Below are 21347 nucleotides of genomic sequence, written 5' to 3'. Positions count from 1 at the left end.
GTTGAATATATAACTTTCTCTGTTTTTCTCTCTTTTTCCTGTAGATACATTTACTTCCCAGTCCCCATAATTTTGTGACCACAGCTAAGTAATGGTTACTATGCTATACCATCAAAGTTGAATGTATTCTTTATATTCTATATTTGTGTTAAAATGTTTCTTTCTTCTCCTAATTTGATTACTTTAAATCTTATTTTCCCTTTACCTGCAGTCCCTGAAGCACAATTTCTGTTACTCTACTTTTTTTGTTTCCAAACTATTATCTACACAATCTTTGCCACCTGAGGCCTGCCTCCCAATTCCTTGTGTCACCCTCTTTACCATTTCTGTGATGGTCCCAGGCAGATTCAGCCCATTCCAATTGGACAGCTCCCATCCTAGTACTGGTGCCGGTGTCGCATGGAACAGAAACTTCTTTCCCACATTATTTAGTCAGTTATGTGTTCATCTCTGAAATCTTTTATTCTTATTCATATTTGCATCTGTGTCAGGAAATAATCCAGAGATTAAAATCCTTTAGGTCCTGTCCTTTAATTTAACTAATAACTCTTCATACTGTCCAAATTCTCTTACCTACTCTGCTCTATGATGTTGGACCCAATATGGAATCCAATGACTCCTCTCCTTCCCTCGATATCCTCTGAGGCATGGTAAATGTGTGCCATGTATTCTCAGTCAATGGATAATAGATTAACAGTATAGAGTCATAGAGATATATAGCATGGAACCAGACCCTTCAGTCCAACTCATTCATGCTGACCAGATATCCTAACCTAATTTAGTCCCATTTACCAGCATTTCACCCATATCCCTCTAAACCCTTCCTATTCATATACCTGTCCAAATGCCTTTTAAATATTGTAATTGTACCAGCCTCCACCAGTTTCTCTGGCAGCTCACTTCATACACACACCACCCTCTCCATGAAAAAGTTGCCCCATAGGTCCCTTTTAAATCTTTCCCCTCTCATCCTAGCCTATGCCCTCTTGTTCTGGACTCCCCCAACCCAGGGAAAAGATCTTGTCTATTTACCCTATCCTTTTTTAAACCTCTATAAGGTCACCCTCTGACACTTCAGGGAAAACAGCCCCAGCTGATTCAGCTTCTCTCTATAACTCAAATCCTCCAACCCTGGCAATGTGTTTGTAAATCTTTTCTGATCCCTTTCACTTTCACAACAAGCTTCCAATAGGAAGGAGACCAGAATGGCACACAGTATTCCAAAAGTGGCCTAACCAATGTCCTGTACAGCCACAATATGATCTCCCAACTGCTATACTCAATGCTGTGACCAATAAAGGAAAACATACCAAACACCTACGTCACTATCCTATCTACTTGCGAATCCACTTCCAAGGAACTATGAGCCTGTACTCCAAGGTCTCATTGTTTAGCATCACTCCCCAGGATCTTAACATTAAGTGTAAATATAAATCCTGCCCTGATTTGCTTTTCCAAAATGCAGCACCTCACATTTATCTAAATTAAACTCCATCTGTCACTCCTCAGCCCATTGGCCCATCTGATCAAGATTCCCTTGTACTCTTCGCTGTCCACTACACTTTCAATTTTGGTGTCATTTGCAAACTTACTAGCTTTACCTCCTATGCTCCCATCCAAATCGTTTATATAAATGATGAAAAATAGTGGACTCAGCATTGATCCTTGTGGCACACCACTTGTCACAGGTCTCCAGTCTGAAAAGCAACCCTCCACCCTACCCTCCGTCTTCTACCTTTGAGCCAGTTCTGCATCCAAATGGCTAGTTCTCCAGATAAATTTCATTGGAAGATTTATATCCAATAGACAAGTTTTTAATCTTATCAATTCAGGCTGAGTTCAAACCCTAATAATGAAAGTGAAGGTGCTCTAAACACATGCAACACAAAATTACACATGTGCAAATACAACTCTTTGCTATTCAGTGCTCTCTGTTTGGATTATATAGCATTTTCTGCTGCAATACTCTGACTTTAGTTATATATGACTGGATAATACATTTTAATGTGGCAATTATTCTAATGTAGATGACTCATAACATGGCAGTTCTGCTTCATGAATTATGCTTTACATTTAAAGTAATTTCTGATAACAATGATTTGTACCAATGCTGCAAAACTGAAGCATGAACAGTAAATACTAGAACTAGTAGGTCAGTCGGCATCTAAGATTTAAAAAAACTTGAGGTGGGTCCTTTCATTTAGAACCCATCTGGTGGAATGCTTCACCTGAAATGTGAATCAGCCTTTGTTTTGGGCATAGGTTGACCTGTGTACTTTTACTAGATCTGTGTGCAGAGTTAGATTCTTGAGCGTGCTTTCAAGTGAAGAGCTGGACACAAAAGAAATAAAGAAGTAAATCTGTTTCATTCCTGATACCAGCCTTACCTAGGACAAAAACTTCCCTTCAGTCCGTGGAATTCCTGGCAGAGACATATAAAAACCACAGTGATACCTAAATATCTCTGCAGAACAAAGGTATTAGCGATGAGTGAGTGTGCTGTAACTGAAAACAGAACTTAAGCCATTCCTGATGAAGAGCTCATGCTTGAAACGTCAATTCTTCTGCTCCTCGGATGTTGCCTGACCAGCTGTGCTTTTCCAGTATCACGCTTTTCGACTCTGATCTCTAACATCTGTAGTCCTCACTTTCTCCTCAAGGCATTCGTTGTCATATCTGACTCTTAGATCCAGTAAATAACTTATTATGATTTTTGCTATGTCATTGGTACAGTAAAAGGATTACTGCATCTTTATAATAGTGTTATAATTTCATGATCAGTTCTAAAGTGTGACAGTTGCTTTTAGTCTTGCACAAAGGAGTAATGGTTATGACTTTTTAGTGTGATCTTTGGAGGTGCAAAAGCATCTTGACAAGGTCTTGTTTTCACAGTTAAGGTTTCTTATACAATGATAAACATTTTTGTAGAAAATATTCTGTTGTTACATCATCTGTTCCGATACATTCCATAGTCTGCTGGTCTTCCACAGTCTTTTCACTGCTTGTCCTACAGTGCTTGCCGCAACAGACATTCCTAACACTAGCTAATAACTCCATCACTTTCCCTGGTGACTATCTGAGGCTATACTCAGACCATTTGTTACCTTCCCAGTCCGTTTTAATCTTAAGCAATTTTCTCTCTCAATTGTGTCATGATGTAGCCATGCAGTAATCTAGAGATTTCCCTGCATACTGAGCAAAAGTCAGCGCCGTGTCTAATACATTCAAAAGACACACTCTTTTACAATGGACATAATGAAAATATTAAATGGAATGTTTCTCTTGAACATAGCCTCTTACCCTCAAACTCTCCATTCTTATCCACTTCTGTAACATCACTTGTCACTATCATCACTCAGCTGACCTGCTGCTGAAACCCTCTAATCATACTTCAAGCGTTAACTATTCCAGTGGTCTCCTGGCCAACCTCCCACCTCACTTCTTTCATTAACTTGTGCTTGTCCAAAACTCTAAAGCCTAGACCTTACGTCATCCTAAGTCTGGTTCACCCGTCACATATGTGGCCTACATTGACCCAAAAACCCCTCAATTGAAAAATTCTTATCCTTGTCTTCAAATCTTTCCATGGTACCACCCTGCCCAATCTCAGTTAACTGCACAGCCCTAGTTTGCTTCGCACTTGCAGTTCTGGTCTCAGATTCCCCAGTTGCTCCGCCATTAATGCATATTTTATCATGTTCTTATATCTGGGATTCCAGCTTAAATCACCTCCTCTAAAACCTTCTTTAAAATCAACCTCTAAACATGTAATTGATTATCTTTCTCATTAGCTCCCTGTCAAAAAAATGAAACATCTCTGAAGCATTTGGGAACTTTTTTTTTAAAAACTATATAAGTGCAGGTTGTTGCTGAACGATCACTATTCTTAATATTTAAATTGATTTTGAACTGAAAGAAATTTTGTTTCAGTTGATTTAATTCTTTGTGTGTATTTTATGGGGACATTAAATGATGTGTTGTGTTGCTAAGAAGTAGTTTTGCTGTGCACTGACAATTAGTTAAGAGTGTAAATGCAGAATGAGTAGAGAGTTATGGTTTGACTTGGCATCACAAATTGAGTGAGGCCTGAATTTTAGATTTGCATCACACAAATGTAGTTTTGGTGGAAAGAAGAAACTCTTTGCTCTGACACAGGTCGTAATGTAAATGATCCCTTTAAGAAAATGTAAGGAATTGTCTTGTGATATTGTGATCACAGAAATGGGATTTTATTTTCCACTACATTTCTTTATGATATTGGTAGAAATTGTTGACTCAACAGAATATTTGATATGTATGGATCGTATACTTGCTTTGTCCTGGTGAATGTCTATGTCCACTTTTCCCTCCAGTCTTTTTCTAAATTTGTTAGTAGGTGGTACAGGAGAACAAGTTGGGGCTACTATGAACTTATGCTTTCTCCTCTACCTTTTATGGGGAAGTGTCCGACTTCCACCTAGCAGTCAAAGTGAAAAGTGAGTAAAGTGAAGAACGTGTCTCGTTCTGTGAAAGCCAGCAATATTTCCCCACTTTAATTCAATTAGTTTGACATACAGTGTGAACACTTCATTCCACTTTTCTATTTCTCAAGAATTCTAACTGAAGCAAGTCGCAAAGTTTTGTTCTGAAAAACAAGTTTCAACTTGATGTTCCAGAGAAAACTGCACTTTCTAGCCAGTGAGATAATTTTTGATTTATACTCACTGTTATAATGTAGGTAACACAGCAATCTTCCACTAACATCAAAGCAATAATGACTGGACAATCTACATTGGTGACAGTGATCAAAGAACGAATATTAGTTGAACAAATTAGCTAGACAGGGGACAAAACGTCTGCAACACAAATTCCCAGCTCGGCGGACAGAACCACAACAACAAGCACCCGAGCTACAAATCTTCTCCTAAACTTTGAACAGTGTAAACTACTGCGCACTTCTTAATAATAGTGGCCATGAAATCTAGTCAAGGGCAGATGGTGTTTCGGTTTAACATCACACCCAAAATGTAGCACACATGGCTATGCAGCAATCCTTCAATACTGCACTGGTGTGCTGACCTTGAATTTTGTAAGGATCTTGTATTAAACATGAACCAAAAAGCTTCAGAATCAGAGATGACAGTGTGAAAAACTGAGTCAAATCTTCAGCAGATACCTAGATCACAAGTTTTTTTTAAAAAAGTCAATTTATAAGATATTCAGAAAGCCAAATTTGACCTGCTTTTTCCCTGAAAGTTAGTTTGATATCATTTAGCCAGTTCCCAGCTATGTGTAGCTAAATCAAGTGCATTTGTCTTAGAATCTGAATTAAAATAGTATCAGAATTAAAAACAGTTTCAGAATATGTATTAACATGCTATCTGCAAAACAGATGGAATGGAAAGAATTCAGAAAAGAATAAGGATGATTCAAACAGTTTTTTCGGTGTACTAAAACAAAATATCATAGAGGAGCAAAGAAACAGGATTGATGAAAAAATGGACTTTCAGACTAACCTCTAATGTTGGATTGTCTTTCACTGTGTTTTGCAAATTGATTACTAGTATTTTGGATGTTTCTGAAAGGAATGTATACAATATTAAAGTGCTGAATGGCATTTCCTAAAATTCTAAACTCTCTAATGGCTACCTTATCCCCTTCTAAAATAGGATTTGTGTCTTACTCCTAATGGCATAAATTATGTTTGTTTTGAAGTATTATGATGATAATGTACTTCATGTTTCCTGTCTTCATTTTAGAAATTTTTTAAAAAAGCATAACAATATTAACTTGTATGAAGAATTTCTCAGCATATCAAACAGGGCCACAGAATTTACTTTTCCCTGGTGGCAAGTTTGGGGCTGAGAGGGCATTTATTTGAGTCGGGAAGTGCTGGACGAGGACCCTATAGCCTTACTGTCACTGACAATTAATGCTGATGTAAGGGCCTTATTCTTCATGATTAATATTCAACCACAGCCAAACAAGTTCCTCATCATTTGGCAGGTTTCTATGTTCCCAGGCGGGTCACTTTGTCAAAAGGCCAAAGGGACTGGGAATTAGGAAGAGTGTGACTTGTGACTTTGCTTCTGAAAGATCCATCCTCTCACACCTTCATCTTTGAGACTTTTATTGATCCTGGGCTTCTGGTGGATGCATTGCAGTTAGCTGCCATCCCTCATGGTAATAATGCAAGAAGTGGAGAGCTGCTGGTCCCTGAATAGCCAGCAGCTTGCTCAGGGAAAAGATTTCCATCTTGCGGCCCTTAATTCTATTGAAGGCCTGAAGGTGGGTACTTAATGGAGAGTTAATCTGGCAGCCTTTCTCAGCAGAGGCAACATGGAATTTTTATTGGCTGGAAGGGGCAAGACCACAGTTGACAAGATCAAATTAATCCATAAACTGTTGAAACTAGCACTTTAAGACTCACTTGACTTTGGTTTGTACCTTAAAGTAAAAGAGTGAATGAATCTGAAAGGATCCTCCTGGAGGAGTCCTCTTCCAGAGCTTAAGAGTTACTAAGTTTTATTTTTTTCAAGTCTGGCAGTGTCAGATGGAATCAATATTTGTCAGAAAAAATGTCAGTTCTCATGAATGTAAATTGGGCATGTTGTGTAAAAGCGGGGTACTGCACACGTAGTAACCATTATTGTACATGTAGCAAAAAAAATCTTCATTTAATTTCGATGCTGCTTGTCATCCTTTTGCACCTGTGTTGTAGGTTTGTAATTTATAATTTTTTTCCGTTTTGCTCAGCTTGTTATTGGTTTACATTTTACTGTTACATTGGTAAATTAAAATGAATATTTACAGATGAAAATGTACTTGTTTTTATTTAATCCTTTACTAGTTGGTATTTGTTTCCAAATATCTTTTCCCTCAGTAATGACTTAGTTAGTCTTGTGTTCATTTTGTGAATTATGTTGACTCCTTTTCTTGTCTATTAATCTCTTAAAAGTCATATGTGACTCGAGATTTTGAACTAAGTTGGGGGGAAGGAATTCAATAGGTTTTGTTTTACCACTGCTTTTTGGAAGAGGAGAAAACTGTGAAAGGTACTAATGAATGTGAAAAACTGAAGAATTAAAAGGAAAGGTAAGAACATTTTAAAATCTGCTCCACGAAGTGACTGCAAATGACTAATTGGAATGTCATCAACTTTTGCTTTTAGATTCTGTCATAAACCCTGAGAGTAATAATAAAATCCCTTAAAGATTCCATCTGAATTCTGAATGAATTGTAGTCTTCTATGCATGTTTCTTATTTTTGAAGAATATACCATAGTGTTAACAAAACAAAACGGACACTGGACAATTCAAAGCTATGCAAAGTTCCATTTGGAAGACTGAGAATTTGTGTATAACGTGTCATGTGAGGACGGCAATATAGTTAGAACAACAGATAATTATTTTCAGTTCAGAAGCAGAGTTATATTAGAATTAAAAGAGTATTATTTATTACAAATCAGACACTGGATCCTTTTTAATTGCTAGCTTTGCATATGCTTTCAAGCCTGTCTTAAATTTGGATATAGCCGTAGAAATCTTCCATAAATACTAAATGTATTGTGACTGAAATTCGCAAACATGTCAATATAAATTACAGCTCCTTTTGATTTTTATTTTACAGACATTTCTGATTTTATGCAGTCCGTCGTTTCTGACTTTTATTTTGGCCTTGATTTTATGGTTACTGCTAGTGTATTTGAAGGTGAATGACTGCTCATAAAATTCAACTTGTAGCCTACCAGTGACTTTCCGAGCCATCCTGAACTGCCTCCCATTTTGTGAGGTTGGCAAAGATACAGGAAGCTCACACACCCTTGGACCAGTTGAGCCTCTAAGTGGCCAATTAATTGCTGCTTAAATGCCTCGTCTATCTCCTCCATTGTATTACTTATGGCAAAGGGAGGTCTAGACCCAGCAGGTGGCCCAAACAATTATAGATTCAAGAGTTTTGCAGCATGGAAAGAGACTCTTTGGTCCATCATGTCTGCGCCAGTCATCAAATGTGTATCTGTTCTCATCCCATTTTCGGCACTTGGCCCATAGTCTTGAATGCTGTGGTATTTCACGTGCTCATCTCAATAGTTCTTAAATGTCATGTAGATTTTGTCGTTTCAGATAGTGAATTCCGAGTACCCTCAACCCACCAGCTAAAAAAATGTTTCCTTAAATCGTCTCTGCTCCTACTCCTTACTTGAAAACTATGTCCCTCGGTTATTGGTCCTTCTGTTAAAGAGAAAAGTTTCTCCCCATCTGCCCTCACTATGCTGCTCAGAACCTTGTACACCTTAATCAGATCCGTTCCCAGTTTTCTCTGATCATAGGAAAACAATCCCAGCCTACCTAGTCTCGTTGCTGGTATTTGTTTGGAATCTCCACTCCAGAGAGCTGTCTTAGAGAATGTTTAAATTAGAGATTGATTGATAGATTTCTGATTACCAATGGCATAAAGGACTATGGGGATAGTGTGGGTAAGGGGAATTGAAGTGTTTGAGCAGTCATGATCATATTAAATGACAGAGCAGGCTTGACAGACTGAATTGTCTGTTTCTGTGTCTCCTGTTTGTTGAGCTGGTTGAGCGAGGAGGGTCTCCTCACCCAGCATGTCCCAGTGCCAATCAGAGGCATACAGAGCACACCCTCCTCCTTCACCTGCTTTGCTGCCAGCAGCTCCACCAGTACTCTGGATCTAGCTTTCAATCTGATTTGGGATTACATGAGGAGATGCTGGAGAAGTGGCTACTCAAAATCTGGTTTTGCTGAAACTGCAGTACTGCTGACAGTCAGTTTGGCCAGCAAGTCTCTAAGGTGGAGTTTCTTCCCCAGGTGGACGACAGCCTCCTGTCTTGAGTTAACTAATACTCCTCCGAGCACAAAATAGCTCCCAGGCAGCTATTTTCATGATAGACAGCCTGACAACTGACTTGTTCATTGGAGGGGTAAAGAATACCTGCCCCATAAAACCTAGTTATTTGTGGTATTTTGTGACCATTTGAAGCAGGGAGAAAGGAAATAATTGTCTATAATAGGCAAAATTCTACAATTCTGTAGCAAATTTGCTGTGGGAGTGACTGATATGTTAATACATTATCTTTTATGATTTTGAAATGTGTTAAATCAGTGTGTGCTAATGCACCCTTTGAATACTTGGATCTATTCTTGCACAAACCGTAAAGAGATAATATTAGAGGTGCCTTAATGCTACTGGCTGCTTGAATGAAGCATTTCTAGATAGCAGTATGCTGGATCATTTGTATTCCTTTCACTGTTAGGTTGCCTGAAGCAGGACTATACCATTTACCGGCATATCTGATCTGACCATTTATTTTGCCTGTTTTAAAAATCTGTTTGCATTTGCTGTTAAACATTAATGAATGTCTTATTTCAGAAATATTTCTTAAATACTTCAGATATCAAATAGAAATCTGTAGCTTCATGCTAAGTGTAAATACAAAATAATCAGCATTTATTCATTTGGATGGTAATCAAATTAGATCTATATTTTAATTTTAAAATATATTTTATTGCTCAGTGTTTTATGTTGGTAATCTTCTCTTGCTTTTTTTCTTTGATCATCAGATAAGTGTGCCTTTAAACCACACACATGATATGGGTCCACAGTAATTTGAATTTAAATAGCGCCTTTAGCATAGTATATTCCAAAACACTTAATGGGCATATATCAGTAAAAAATAATCGTATTAAGCCAAAGTCTAATGTGTAGAAACAAAAACAGAAATTGCTGGCGAAACTCAGCAAGTTTGGCAGCATTGTAGACAGAAAGCAGAGTTAACATTTCAATTCTGGCGTCTCTTAATCAGAAAAGCTGCTTTGCAAAAGAATCACTGGACTTGAAACATTAAATCTGCTTTCTCCCCACAGATGCTGCCAGACTTGGTGGGTTTCATCGACAATTTCTGTCATTGTTTCAGATCTCCAGCAACTGCAATTTTTTTTTATCTAACTTGTAGAATTTGAGTTTTAAGAAAGGAATTCCAAGTGATTTACATTGTTTTTGTTTTATTTTTTAATCCTGTTTCCCTAAAAAACGCTAACTTGAGAAATGAGTCCACATATTTAAGCTTTACTGAAGTAATGCGTCCATGGCTACTCAACTCTGCTCCCCAATGTAAGCTATAAAAAATGCAAGGAGCACATGTGAAATTCTGAGTCTATGCATATATGAATCCTGATTTGTCACCACAGCAAATGCAAAGTGTTTTCATGTTTAATCTAAATTCAAAAGATTGTTTTTATTGATATACCCTTTCCAGTGGATGTTGAGAACAGCATGTTACCTATAAACTACACAACTTTCAGAAACTGTGCTAGCACAGTTAAATATGGAAATCTTAAAGTTGCCATTCAAGATGCTTCTCTGAAAATGGTATGCCACTATCTAACTCGCTACTCAAATATATTGAACAACATAAAGTTGCTGTGCTTACCTCAGGGGTACAGGCTAAACTTGCCGAGTAGGCTTTGCCCTTTCCAGTTTAAATATGATTCTCGTGGTACAATAAGTCCAAATGACTTCTAAACAACTTCTCTTGCACCAAAATTCGCATTTATAAATATGAATCCTCATTCCTTTAGCTTCTAATTATGGGAAGTTTTGAAATGATTTTTCACTTTCTGCTTTCTTTATTTCTCATCCCTCTTAACCTGGTGTTCCTTTTTTCACTTTCTAAACTTGAGTAGATATTAAATTCAACATTATAATTTCCTGATTCGAGATTCTGCACTGTTTATTAATCACACCTCAATCTGTTAAAGTCTCAGCTGGTAACTACGTTTCCTCTTAATAAGGAGGTTGTGTGTTCAATTTTTCACTTCAGAGACTTGAACACAAAAATCTTGATTGTAACTTCAGTGCAATAATGAGGAAACATTGGACTACCGAGTTACTTGCCCTGTTCGCGCACATTACAGTTGCTGATTGATTTATGGATTGTTGTTTGACAAAAACGTTTTGCTCAAAGCCCTCAATGCTGTGAACTGTAATACTGTTCAGTTCACACACGCAACAACATATGATCCATTAACTACTTGCAGAATTTATTTTATTAAACATCATAATATTACAAATTTATATTGCTCTTTTGTAGATGTTTTTATTTCCAATCTACAACATCAAGGAAATACTTAGGAGGAAATGTTATGATACTTTATTCCCTTGTGTATGAAAATGCTTGTAATGTATCCTTTTGTTTCACTTTGTATGAAGTTATTTCTTTATCCAACTAACATTGAAACTGTAGTGTGACATCTCTCACAAATAAATTTTTAAAATCTATTTAGATTTTCTTGTATACTTTGTTTTAGTTGGCTTCCTAACCTTACCTTTTTCCAAACCTCCTCAATATTCTTAAATATTTGCTGCTGTTTTCCCCAAACCAGTAAATTGTGTCCCAGTGAATGATGATCAACCTTTGGCTGTTGGTTTTTGTTTTCTCTATTGACTATTCTTTTTCTCTTCCTGTACAAACCTATGAAACAAATAATCTTCACCTACAATTGATAAATTATGCTTATTATTATACTGTAATTTGGTTTAATACTGTATAAATACCACTTTATTTGAATAAGACACTGGTTTTCAGTGTCATCTGTAAAGTAGAAGAGTAAAACCAGCTATTTGCAGGTGAAGGAATACTTGTAAATTGTATATTTGATTATGTACTCAAAAGGGGCATCACAAATAGGCCTAATTTTAAATGACACAAAACAAATTCAGTTATACAGAGTTAAAAATCAGGCCGATGATGTATGGCTCCAATGACATTTTCTTTGGCGTCTTTATATTCTGATATATAAGAATTATTTCTTTCTACATTACCTAACCCTCTGTGCACTTTATTTATGCACGTATGTTGTATATATTGAAACAGAATGAATTAGAATTGAATTTTAATGATCAATGAAAGATATGATTGATTAATATGAATTTATTTGTTCTTGTATACCTTTTTTGTTCTGTCTTCCTTGATCTAATTTACCTTGTGTGTTTAGTGTACTGTGCAGATTAGATTGTAGAAATTGAATACAGTCCACAGAGATGGTGATTCACATTCTTAGATTTCAATTGCAATAAAATAATTTGCAGTAACATTGTCTGTTCAGTCTGGATAATGGTTATCTAATATTTTCATGGCAGTGTGGGTGAATCTCAGATGGTTAGTTAAATGTGTAATTAATCTATGCAGTCTATCAAGGAAATATTATAGGCAAAAGTTAGCTGTCATAAGGCTAACTTATAAGGCACTAAGCTATCATTAGGCAGTTAGGCACTATAACGTAATTGGTTCTGATGAAATATATGTAATATGTTTTGTACTGTTTAACTGTCTGTGAATTACCATAGTTTAAAAATAAAATTAATATCAGCAGATATCACTGTGGTGCTCTTCCCCCATAGTACTACTTCAGCAGTATGATATTTAACCTATAAAGGCTTAATATCTTGTCTCAGTCTTTTGTCATTAACTGGTTTTGATTGCATCCACACGTTTTCTTAAAGTTAATCAATAATTGTTATATTTGATGGGTTGCTTTGTTAGATATTATCTTTAGAAACCTATCTTAAGTTGTAACTATAATTATGTAAAATTGGTCACTGCCTGCCAGAAAATCTCTAGCTTTCAAAGGTAAACATAGAAATATATCACTTCGAGGTGGGTAGGGAAGGAGTTAGCATAAAGGATATGCATAGGGGAAATATCAATTTCCTTTGTTGTTTGAGAGACATTGGTCCAAATTCTTCTGTGAAAATAAAAGTAAAGGATAGTGGTGTTTTCCATTATTTATGTACAGCAAATTCAACTGATGAGCAAAAGAATTGTTAAACTCAAATATCCAAAGGTTGCTGCTTAAGTACATTCGTGAAAATTATATTTTGCAATCTGTCTCACCATTGATATACATTAAATTACATGAAGTTATTCTCTTGGCCCAGCGCTTAACAACTAAGATAATCATAGATAGTTAAATCTTGTCACTCCAGTCTAAGAACCCTTATGTTTATTGATCAGTATTAATTAGTCAACCAACCTCTCTGGCATTAAAAACTATCTATTACTAGAGTGAAGTCCAATTTTTCAGGTTTGAATCTTAGAGATTTAAAAAATATGATTTTAACTTTTCTTTTTTCTCCATTATAACATGACTATCACCTTATGGGTACTTAATTGGCTGTAAAACAAAAAATTTGGACACTCAATCACATTTTTATTTATTTCATTTTATTTCCCTTCCTATATCTGACTTGGCATTGCACTCACCACCTCTAATTTACACTTGCTTCTTTGAATTATAAAAATAGGCTAGATAGCCTGGGATCTTTTTCCAATGGAGTGCAGAGGTTGAGGGGTGACCTTTTAAAGGTTTATAAAATCAAGAGGGGTAGAAATAAGGTGAATACAAAGGGTCTTTTCCCTAGAGTGGGCGAATTCAAAACTGGGGGGCATATTTTTGAGATGAGTGAAGAGAGTGCTTTAAAAAAGACATGAGGGGCAACTTTTATACACAGAGTGGTTCATGTGTGTTATGAATTGCCAAAGGAAGTGTTTGGTACAGGTACAGTTACAACATTTAAAAGACATTTGGATAAGTGCATGAAGAGGAAATGTTTGGAGAGATATGGGCCAAATACAGGGACTAGTTTAGTTTGGTGTGGGCTAGTTGGACCAAAGGGTCTGGTTCCATGTTGTATGACTCTATGATCCTTCAACCTCATTAGTTAAAGATGTCACATTACTTGTCATGTTCACATGGATTCCTATATTTCTATCACTGTGACACTAATGCCTTATAATTTCATAAACCCTACACTGAAAGACTATTAATGGTAGGCACCACTAAAATGTTTGATCCTACAGCAAAATTTGGCCCAATATGGTTGTGAATTTAAGACATTAAGCTTTTAGTTATTGAATTTATCTGTGTTTTCTTTTGTCTCTTTACCCATCCTAGCTCCAGAAGCACAGACTCCTGTCCCAGTTGTCATGGATGACACCAGTGAGCAGGAGATGGATTCAGCTGATGAGTCAATGTCCAATGAAATGCTAGCCACCACAGATGAAATTTCGAAAACCTCCACTGGTACAGGCCGGAGAATCAGACGCTTCAAACATGAATGGCTAAAGAAGTTCTGGTTTCTACGCTATTCACCAACTCTGAATGAAATGTGGTGCCATGTTTGCAGACAGTACACTGTTCAGTCTTCCAGGACATCAGCCTTCATCTTGGGCTCTAAGCAGTTCAAAATCCACACTATCAAGTTGCATGCCCAGAGTAATCTTCATAAAAAGTGCTTGCAGCTTTATAAGCTTAGGATGCACCCAGAAAAAACTGAAGAGATGTGCCGAAATATGACACTGTTGTTCAATGTTGCCTATCATCTTGCCTTCGAAGGAAGAAATTTTTCAGATTTCAGGCCTTTGGCTGAACTTCTGAAAAAATGTGATTTGAAGATTGTTGACCAATACTTGAATGAGGGAGATTGTCAAACTTTAATTCATCACATTGCAAGGTCTCTTCGTGAAGATCTCTTTGAGAGGCTCAGGGTATCTCCATTTATGAGTGTGATTTTGGATGGGCAGACAGATGACCTGGTTGCTGATAATGTTGCAATCTATATTCAGTATATTACCAATGAGGGGCCAGCTGCTACAGAGCTATTGTCTCTGCAGGAATTGAGTTCTGTAACAGTGGATGGTTATATACAGGCATTAGACAGGGCCTTTGGGGGTATAGGGATCAAATGGAAAGAGGAAAAGTTAATTGTAGGACTTGGGGTAGATGGAGCCACGATGACAACAGGGCTACGGGCAGGTTTGGCCATGAAGATCAAAAAGACTTTGCCTTGGCTACTCTCTGTCCCTTGCGTAGTGCATAGGCCTCATTTGGAAGTATTGGATGCTATAAGCAACAAGGAACTAACCTGTTTGGAAGAACTAGAGAACAACTTAAAGCAGTTGCTGAGTTTTTATCGTTATTCCCCGAAACTCATGTGTGAACTAAGATCTACTGCAGCAACACTTTGTGAAGAGACTGAATTCCTTGGTGACATTCGAGCCGTTAGGTGGATTATTGGAGAGCAGAATGTCCTAAATGCGTTAATTAAGGATTATTTGGAGGTGGTGGCTCATCTTAAAGATGTTAGTGGTCAAGCACATAAAGCTGATGCAGCTGCCATCGCTTTAGCTCTACTGCAGTTCCTCATGGACTATCAGTCCGTTAAGTTAATCTATTTTTTATTAGATGTCATTGCTGTACTTACACGGCTGGCATTTGTTTTCCAAGGTGATCACCTCCTCATTACCCATGTAGATTACAAGATTGAAGAAGCCATTGAGGAAATCAGCAGATTGGTCGAATCACCAGGAGAATATCTGCAAGAATTTGAGGACACCTTTCACGAAAGTTTTCATGGTGTTCCTCTGAAAAATCTAAGAGTAGCAGAAGCTAAGTTCAATTCAATAAGAGAGAAGATATGCCAAAAAACCCAGCTGATTCTAGCTCAACGGCTAGATTCTAATAGTCGCTCAGTTATTCGAGCATGTCAAGTGTTTGATGTTGCCACATGGCCTCAAAATGAGGAAAACCTGATGAGTCATGGTGAGGAAGAGATCTTGTATATATATAAGCACTTTGAAATTAATCCATCATTTGCAAGGGAAATAGGTCTGGATGGCAGAGATATTCAAGGAAGCTTATTGCAGGAATGGAAGGAGCTCAAATCTGAGTGTTACAACAAGAATGGTTTCAAAGAGTTGAGCCGTTACATTTTTAAGTATAAACAAAGATTCCCAATACTAAATCGGATCACTCAGTTATTGCTTGTCCTACCAACATCAACTGCAGCTTGTGAGAGAAATCGTGGTGCCTTCTACCGGATACGTAACAATAACAAGTCTCGACTTAGCCTTGACCAACTCAATGACCTTCTAACGGTTGCTGTCAATGGACCACCAATTGCCAATTTTGAGGCTAAAAGAGCACTGGATTGTTGGTTCGAGGAGAAATCAGGGAATAGATATTCCTTATCTCCAGAGATGATCAATAGAGTTACTTCATTGGACCAGAAACCAACATTACATGGTCTGGACATGGGAACTGATTGTATAACAGATATTCATGAAACCATTATGTAAATGATTGGATTTTTTGAATTGCATATAGTTAGTTCCATGATTTATTGGGAATAACTTAAACCCATTCTTACTTATGAACTTTATGAAACACTTATTGGTGACAGACTGGTACAAACACCAGATCAGAAAATTCAACAGGGTGTTGATAAAATTTCCCACAGAAAAACAATGCAACAATGACCTGTAGGATCCAATCCCTTGATTGATTTCCCAATAGTATTGTAACCTTTGATAACCAGTACTTGCCTATATTGGGAGATCAAAATAATCAGAATGGACAGGCCTGAGAAAGGTTTGGTACTGTTGGTCATCAAAAATAATAACTGCTCATTTGCTTTTAGTAATGCAAATATTAGATAATAAGAGAAGTGATTGGTCATTCTAATTTTTTTCATTGAAACAAAGGTTATTTAAGCTGTTTAAGGTTGATATTAAGAGTCACCTTGTCTAATCTTTAACTCGTTTTGTTATTTACAGAAGCTATAATTAAACATTAACAATTAACGATTAATGGGGAGAAGGAAGGGAGAAAATTTGTTATTTGTGGGGTTGTAAGAGATGTAAAATACATAGTCCAAATGATTTAAAAAGTATATGTATCTACAATATTTTTATAGATTACAATTATTGATAATAGATGGTCAACTTTTCATGTCTAGTGAGCATGTCTTTTTAAAAAAAAACACCTGGAAAGGAATGAATGTATCAAGAGGATATAATTCTTTATCTCATTTTATTGCTGTGAAAGGAAGCAGACACATATCAGCCAGTGCTTCAGCCGAGCATGCACACTTCAGTTAGCCAGGCTAGACTGCAAAACTATCAATATGTGTGCTTAGGTGGAAGGCTGTTGATAGAAATTATTCTCACATCTGAGAAATTTAGATAGTCACAAACCACTTACCACTGGTTAACAGTCTGTTATTGAAAATGTCTTCATATTAAATGATACTAAGACTATTTGCTAATTTCAGTAATCAGTGGAGGAAGGATAGTTATTTTGGGAATGGCAGAGCCAAGTAGCAATACGTTGAGGTGTGAGAGTAATATTTTAAAATTGGTAGTTTTCATAGCAAATGTAGAAGATCATACCTTTCCCAGAGTGCCAGATATGTTCACTGGCTGTAAAGCACTTTCATTATATGCAGCTGCCCCAAAAATGACACTGCATTCAGTTTGACAGTTCCTAGTCATACTTTATGCCTGTAGTGTTTCCAGTTTTTACTCTGAAAAGAGTACTGCACAAATGAATCAACGTTAATCTTGTTAGGTCAACAAATTCACATTATAGCATTTAATGTTAACATTTTTTAAGAAAAAAATGTCTTCTACTCTGAGAATGAGACATCATTTGCAGAGCAGATATGATTTTTTGAGAGTTCTAAAAAAGAGTTTTAGTAGATCAAGAAAGATATTTTATTAATGTGATATATTCTCATTAAATTAACTTTGCCAGTAGAAATGAGATTCCTGCCTTTGGGTGTAGCCACTGACCCTTGCCAGTTAATTATGAAAGGCTGCTGTTTCCAGGTGACCATAATAGTCTGTAGCCATTTTAAACATTGACTAGACATCGGTGGTACTAAACATATAGCCACCAACTAGTGCAGGATGGTTATTAGACCTGAATTTTTAAAATCATGATATCTTAGAATTTCATGTAAACCTGGGTATTATGCTGTGTGATATTATTGTACAATCATATAACATATTCGCATAAAATTATTATGACTGCTATTTAAAAAAAATAAAGATCAGGCAACTTAACCATTTCAGTCTGGGCAACGTTCAAATGCATAACTCAAAGACAAAGATGGTAGGGAAAAATTGCAGATGACTATTCTACCTTCAAACTTTTCTGATCTTGGAGCAATTAGCTCAGTACCCATTTAGACATTGAAACTAATCCATAATGAATTTATTGCTCAATGCAAATTTTAGAATGTGGTAAGACTATCTCTGAAAATGGGTCAACATACCAGTGCCTTTAAACAGATTACAGAGACCACAACCAATGTACACATTGTATTGCATATGGATAGTGATGAATTTCTGTTACTTAGCCCTGGAAAATATTAATTATTGGCAGTATGTAATGCACAAAATCCTAGGCGAGGATTAGAGAGAGTTTAGTTTTATCTAAATTGATATATTCTAAATTGCAAAGTTTATAAAATGTTGTGGAAATATTAGCACATTAGTGAGTTTTGAGAAGATTTGTAGCTCAGGTTGAGGTTCTGGATGTAAGTTTGCTCGCTGAGCTGGAAGGTTCATTTTCAGACCTTTCGTCACCATACTAGGTAACATCATCCGTGAGCCTCTAATGAAGCACGGTGTTAGTGACCAGCTTTCTAAACAGAAAGCGAGTCACTCATGACGGTGCTTCACTAGAGACTCGCTGATTATGTTACCTAGTATGGTGACAAAACATCTGAAAATGAACCTTCCAGCTCAGCGAGCAAACGTACATCCATATAAGTACTACTTAATATCATTGTGATAGGATTGAGCTTTATTTCAATCACTGTAGATTTAATAAGTTCAGAGCAGAGAGGGGAAGTGCTATTATTGAAGGTGGCTTTGTTAGCAGGTAAGATCTATTGCCGTGTCATAACCCCAATCATATATTGTATATTTTCAAAATGTTTCTTCTGCCTCCTGGCATAGGCAGTTATCCTTGCTATGATTCAAGTTGCTGTCACTAAAATCAAGTGTTTAAATTATTGGAAATTTAATAAGGTATCAAGACTAGAAATTTCTAGCAGCCAGAAATCCTTCAGGTTTTAAAATATGTGCTTTATAAATTTCAAGTAATTCAGCAACCTATTGCTTAATCAAGATCAGAATTAAATCTGCACTGTTATCATGAACATCTTGTCTAATGTCTAAAAATAGAGACCAAAGCAGATGTCTTTTATCAGCATGATGAAGCCCTACTCTCACCATGGTTTGTATTTTTTTTAAATGCATGTATATGTTTGCAACCATGTGGTCTTTATTACTATGTTTAGAGTTACTGAAAAGTTTGCTCAAATTGCCTGCCATTGACCACTCAACTTATCAATGGGCTATCAAATGTAATGAATTAATTGATTTCCACACTCTTGAGTTACAATGGTTTAACTACTATTTTTGATTTTTATCCAGAAGTGACTGAGATTATTAGCATCACAGTTAAAAATAAATGATTTCTCATAAAACTTATGATATATGTTATAACCCTGTGGACAGACATTAATTGGAGGGGTGAAAGTAACAAATAGATATAACAGATATGATTAAGGCTACTGTACGTGCAGTAGTCTGATAGAGGAAAAAGGCTGCTTGGAATTAGCTATCTGTCTTGATTTGTCTTTTGAAGGTTTTTATGATGTTTATGAACTCAGTCATGGTATATAAAGAATAAACGATTTTGAAAAAGATGTGTATCAAATGTAAAAGAAAACGGTCGCTTCACATCACTTTTTGATCACCATTTGACATTGTTGGCATCATCAATCTCAGTTATGCAAAAATACTACGTGGAGAAAATGACCACTTCAAACAGGACTTGGGTGTTGCTATTTGAAGCCACGTGGATGATGCACATTGTCTTATGCAATCTGATTGGTGATGAAGGCAGATTATGGTATACTTACTACTGGGTTACATTTATCATTTCTATATTTTTGTTTGGTCATTGTCATTTTTTAAGCATGATGCAGCATATTGTTCATATTGTATTTCCTTCAACAGAACCCATTTCATTGCTATTGCAGGTGTATATTAACAAGAAATTATGTCACTTTCCAGTTTTGCAAACTTGTTCCTTTCCCTTGCCATTTTCTTTTGTTATCTACATGTAAGCCCCTATGCTATTAGTTTCTTAACTCCTAGCCCTCTTGAATTGTCTTAGAAGTTGTCAAGGGCAACACTTTGCTAACTTTCATTAAAATGTTCTGTAAGTGATGAAGCAATTTTTCCTGAATGTTGACCTCCCCTTGGTGAAAATATTTATGAAAGAATCATGATTGTAAATCCCTGTGTTCAATTGACTCTGCTGATGTTTGCATTGGTACACTTATAAATTGCATTGTATGGCCTAATGGATTTACCACTGCCAATACTGGATTGGAAATAAAACCAACTCATCTGTATTTGATGTTTTAAAGCCAAAAGGGAGAAGCTATTACATGACATGAAATTTGATTGAATCATCTGAATGTTCCTTTGGTAAAATATATTTAAGATTTGATTCCCTTGGGAAGGCACTTACCATGTAGTGTCTATATAGGTTGATACCTTTACTAAGTATCAATTGATTGAAAAGTAAGGAGCTTCAGAGAAAGTTGCTTCCATGGACCAATGTCTAGCTCTATTAGTTTCAGTTGAAAGATAAATAGTTCTAATAATATTTTAGTTAAAATTGGGTTTTTGTTTAAAATGAAATTTTAAGGAAATGCTATTTGTACTTTCCCATCTGGATCTCATTTATTTATGTCTAAACCCTTGCTCCTTCTTGGCATGTATGCACTCCACATGAAATACTGTAGTCAGGAATTCAGTCATACCCTATGAATGTGGCCTCCTCTTGTTACCTTGGGGGTCAAACTTTGATTAAGGATACATTTATTATGTTCACTCACAAAATAAGTTCCATCTTAGCTTAAGTGTGTATTGAGTAGGGATCTGCACATGTACAATGGTAACTGTTGATAATGAGTATGGTATCCAGAGATTTAGCTTGGTTGGGCAAGTCAGTTCTTGCTGCCAAGCCATGTAAACATTGTGTCAACTGAATGGCAGCCTGTGATTTCACACTATTGATTGTAGAGTAAATTCACTGTTAGATGCTGGGCTTCTGCAAATATTATGTTCTTATTAACTGGGTTGATCATCCCAGTTACCACAACCTCATCTTTCCTTGACATTTCATTGAGTTAGCCCAATTGAGATGGTATTTAATTCTTCTGGGAGTTTTGAATTAGGAGGGAACATGGGAAGGAGACTGAATGTTCTTCACCTTGCTGACTCGATCAAATTCAGTTAGGGACAGGAAGGTCAGGTAACCTTTTCACATGGAGATCAATTGAGGCATTAAAGTGACTCAACTGATGGCATTTAAGGGTCTTATTCTGCCATTGCTAGTGTTCTGCTTGTAGTGTGAGGCAACTGGGAGCAACACCATTTCAGGAAACTGCTCAATAAAGTTGGTGGCTTCATTGTGGAC

At 36.5% G+C, this 21347-nt stretch overlaps 1 protein-coding gene across 5 annotated transcripts in view; it reads left to right on the top strand.

The window, feature by feature from the left end:
- Positions 1-19866, top strand: part of prdm11 (PR domain containing 11) — a 183148-nt gene extending 163282 nt beyond the window's left edge. For all 5 annotated transcript variants that reach the window (XM_060838724.1, XM_060838722.1, XM_060838726.1 and 2 more), the window contains one exon: positions 13956-19866. In XM_060838724.1, coding sequence (XP_060694707.1) covers positions 13956-16138 — 2183 coding nt within the window. In that variant the 3' untranslated portion in view covers positions 16139-19866. The remainder of the gene's footprint in view (positions 1-13955) is intronic.
- Positions 19867-21347: the final 1481 nt, after the last annotated feature.

The sequence above is a fragment of the Hemiscyllium ocellatum genome, chromosome 18 (genome assembly GCF_020745735.1).
Source record: "Hemiscyllium ocellatum isolate sHemOce1 chromosome 18, sHemOce1.pat.X.cur, whole genome shotgun sequence".
NCBI classification, from domain to species: domain Eukaryota; kingdom Metazoa; phylum Chordata; class Chondrichthyes; order Orectolobiformes; family Hemiscylliidae; genus Hemiscyllium; species Hemiscyllium ocellatum.
Note: the sequence above shows the minus strand (reverse complement) of the source record. Positions and strands in the feature narration are given on the sequence as shown.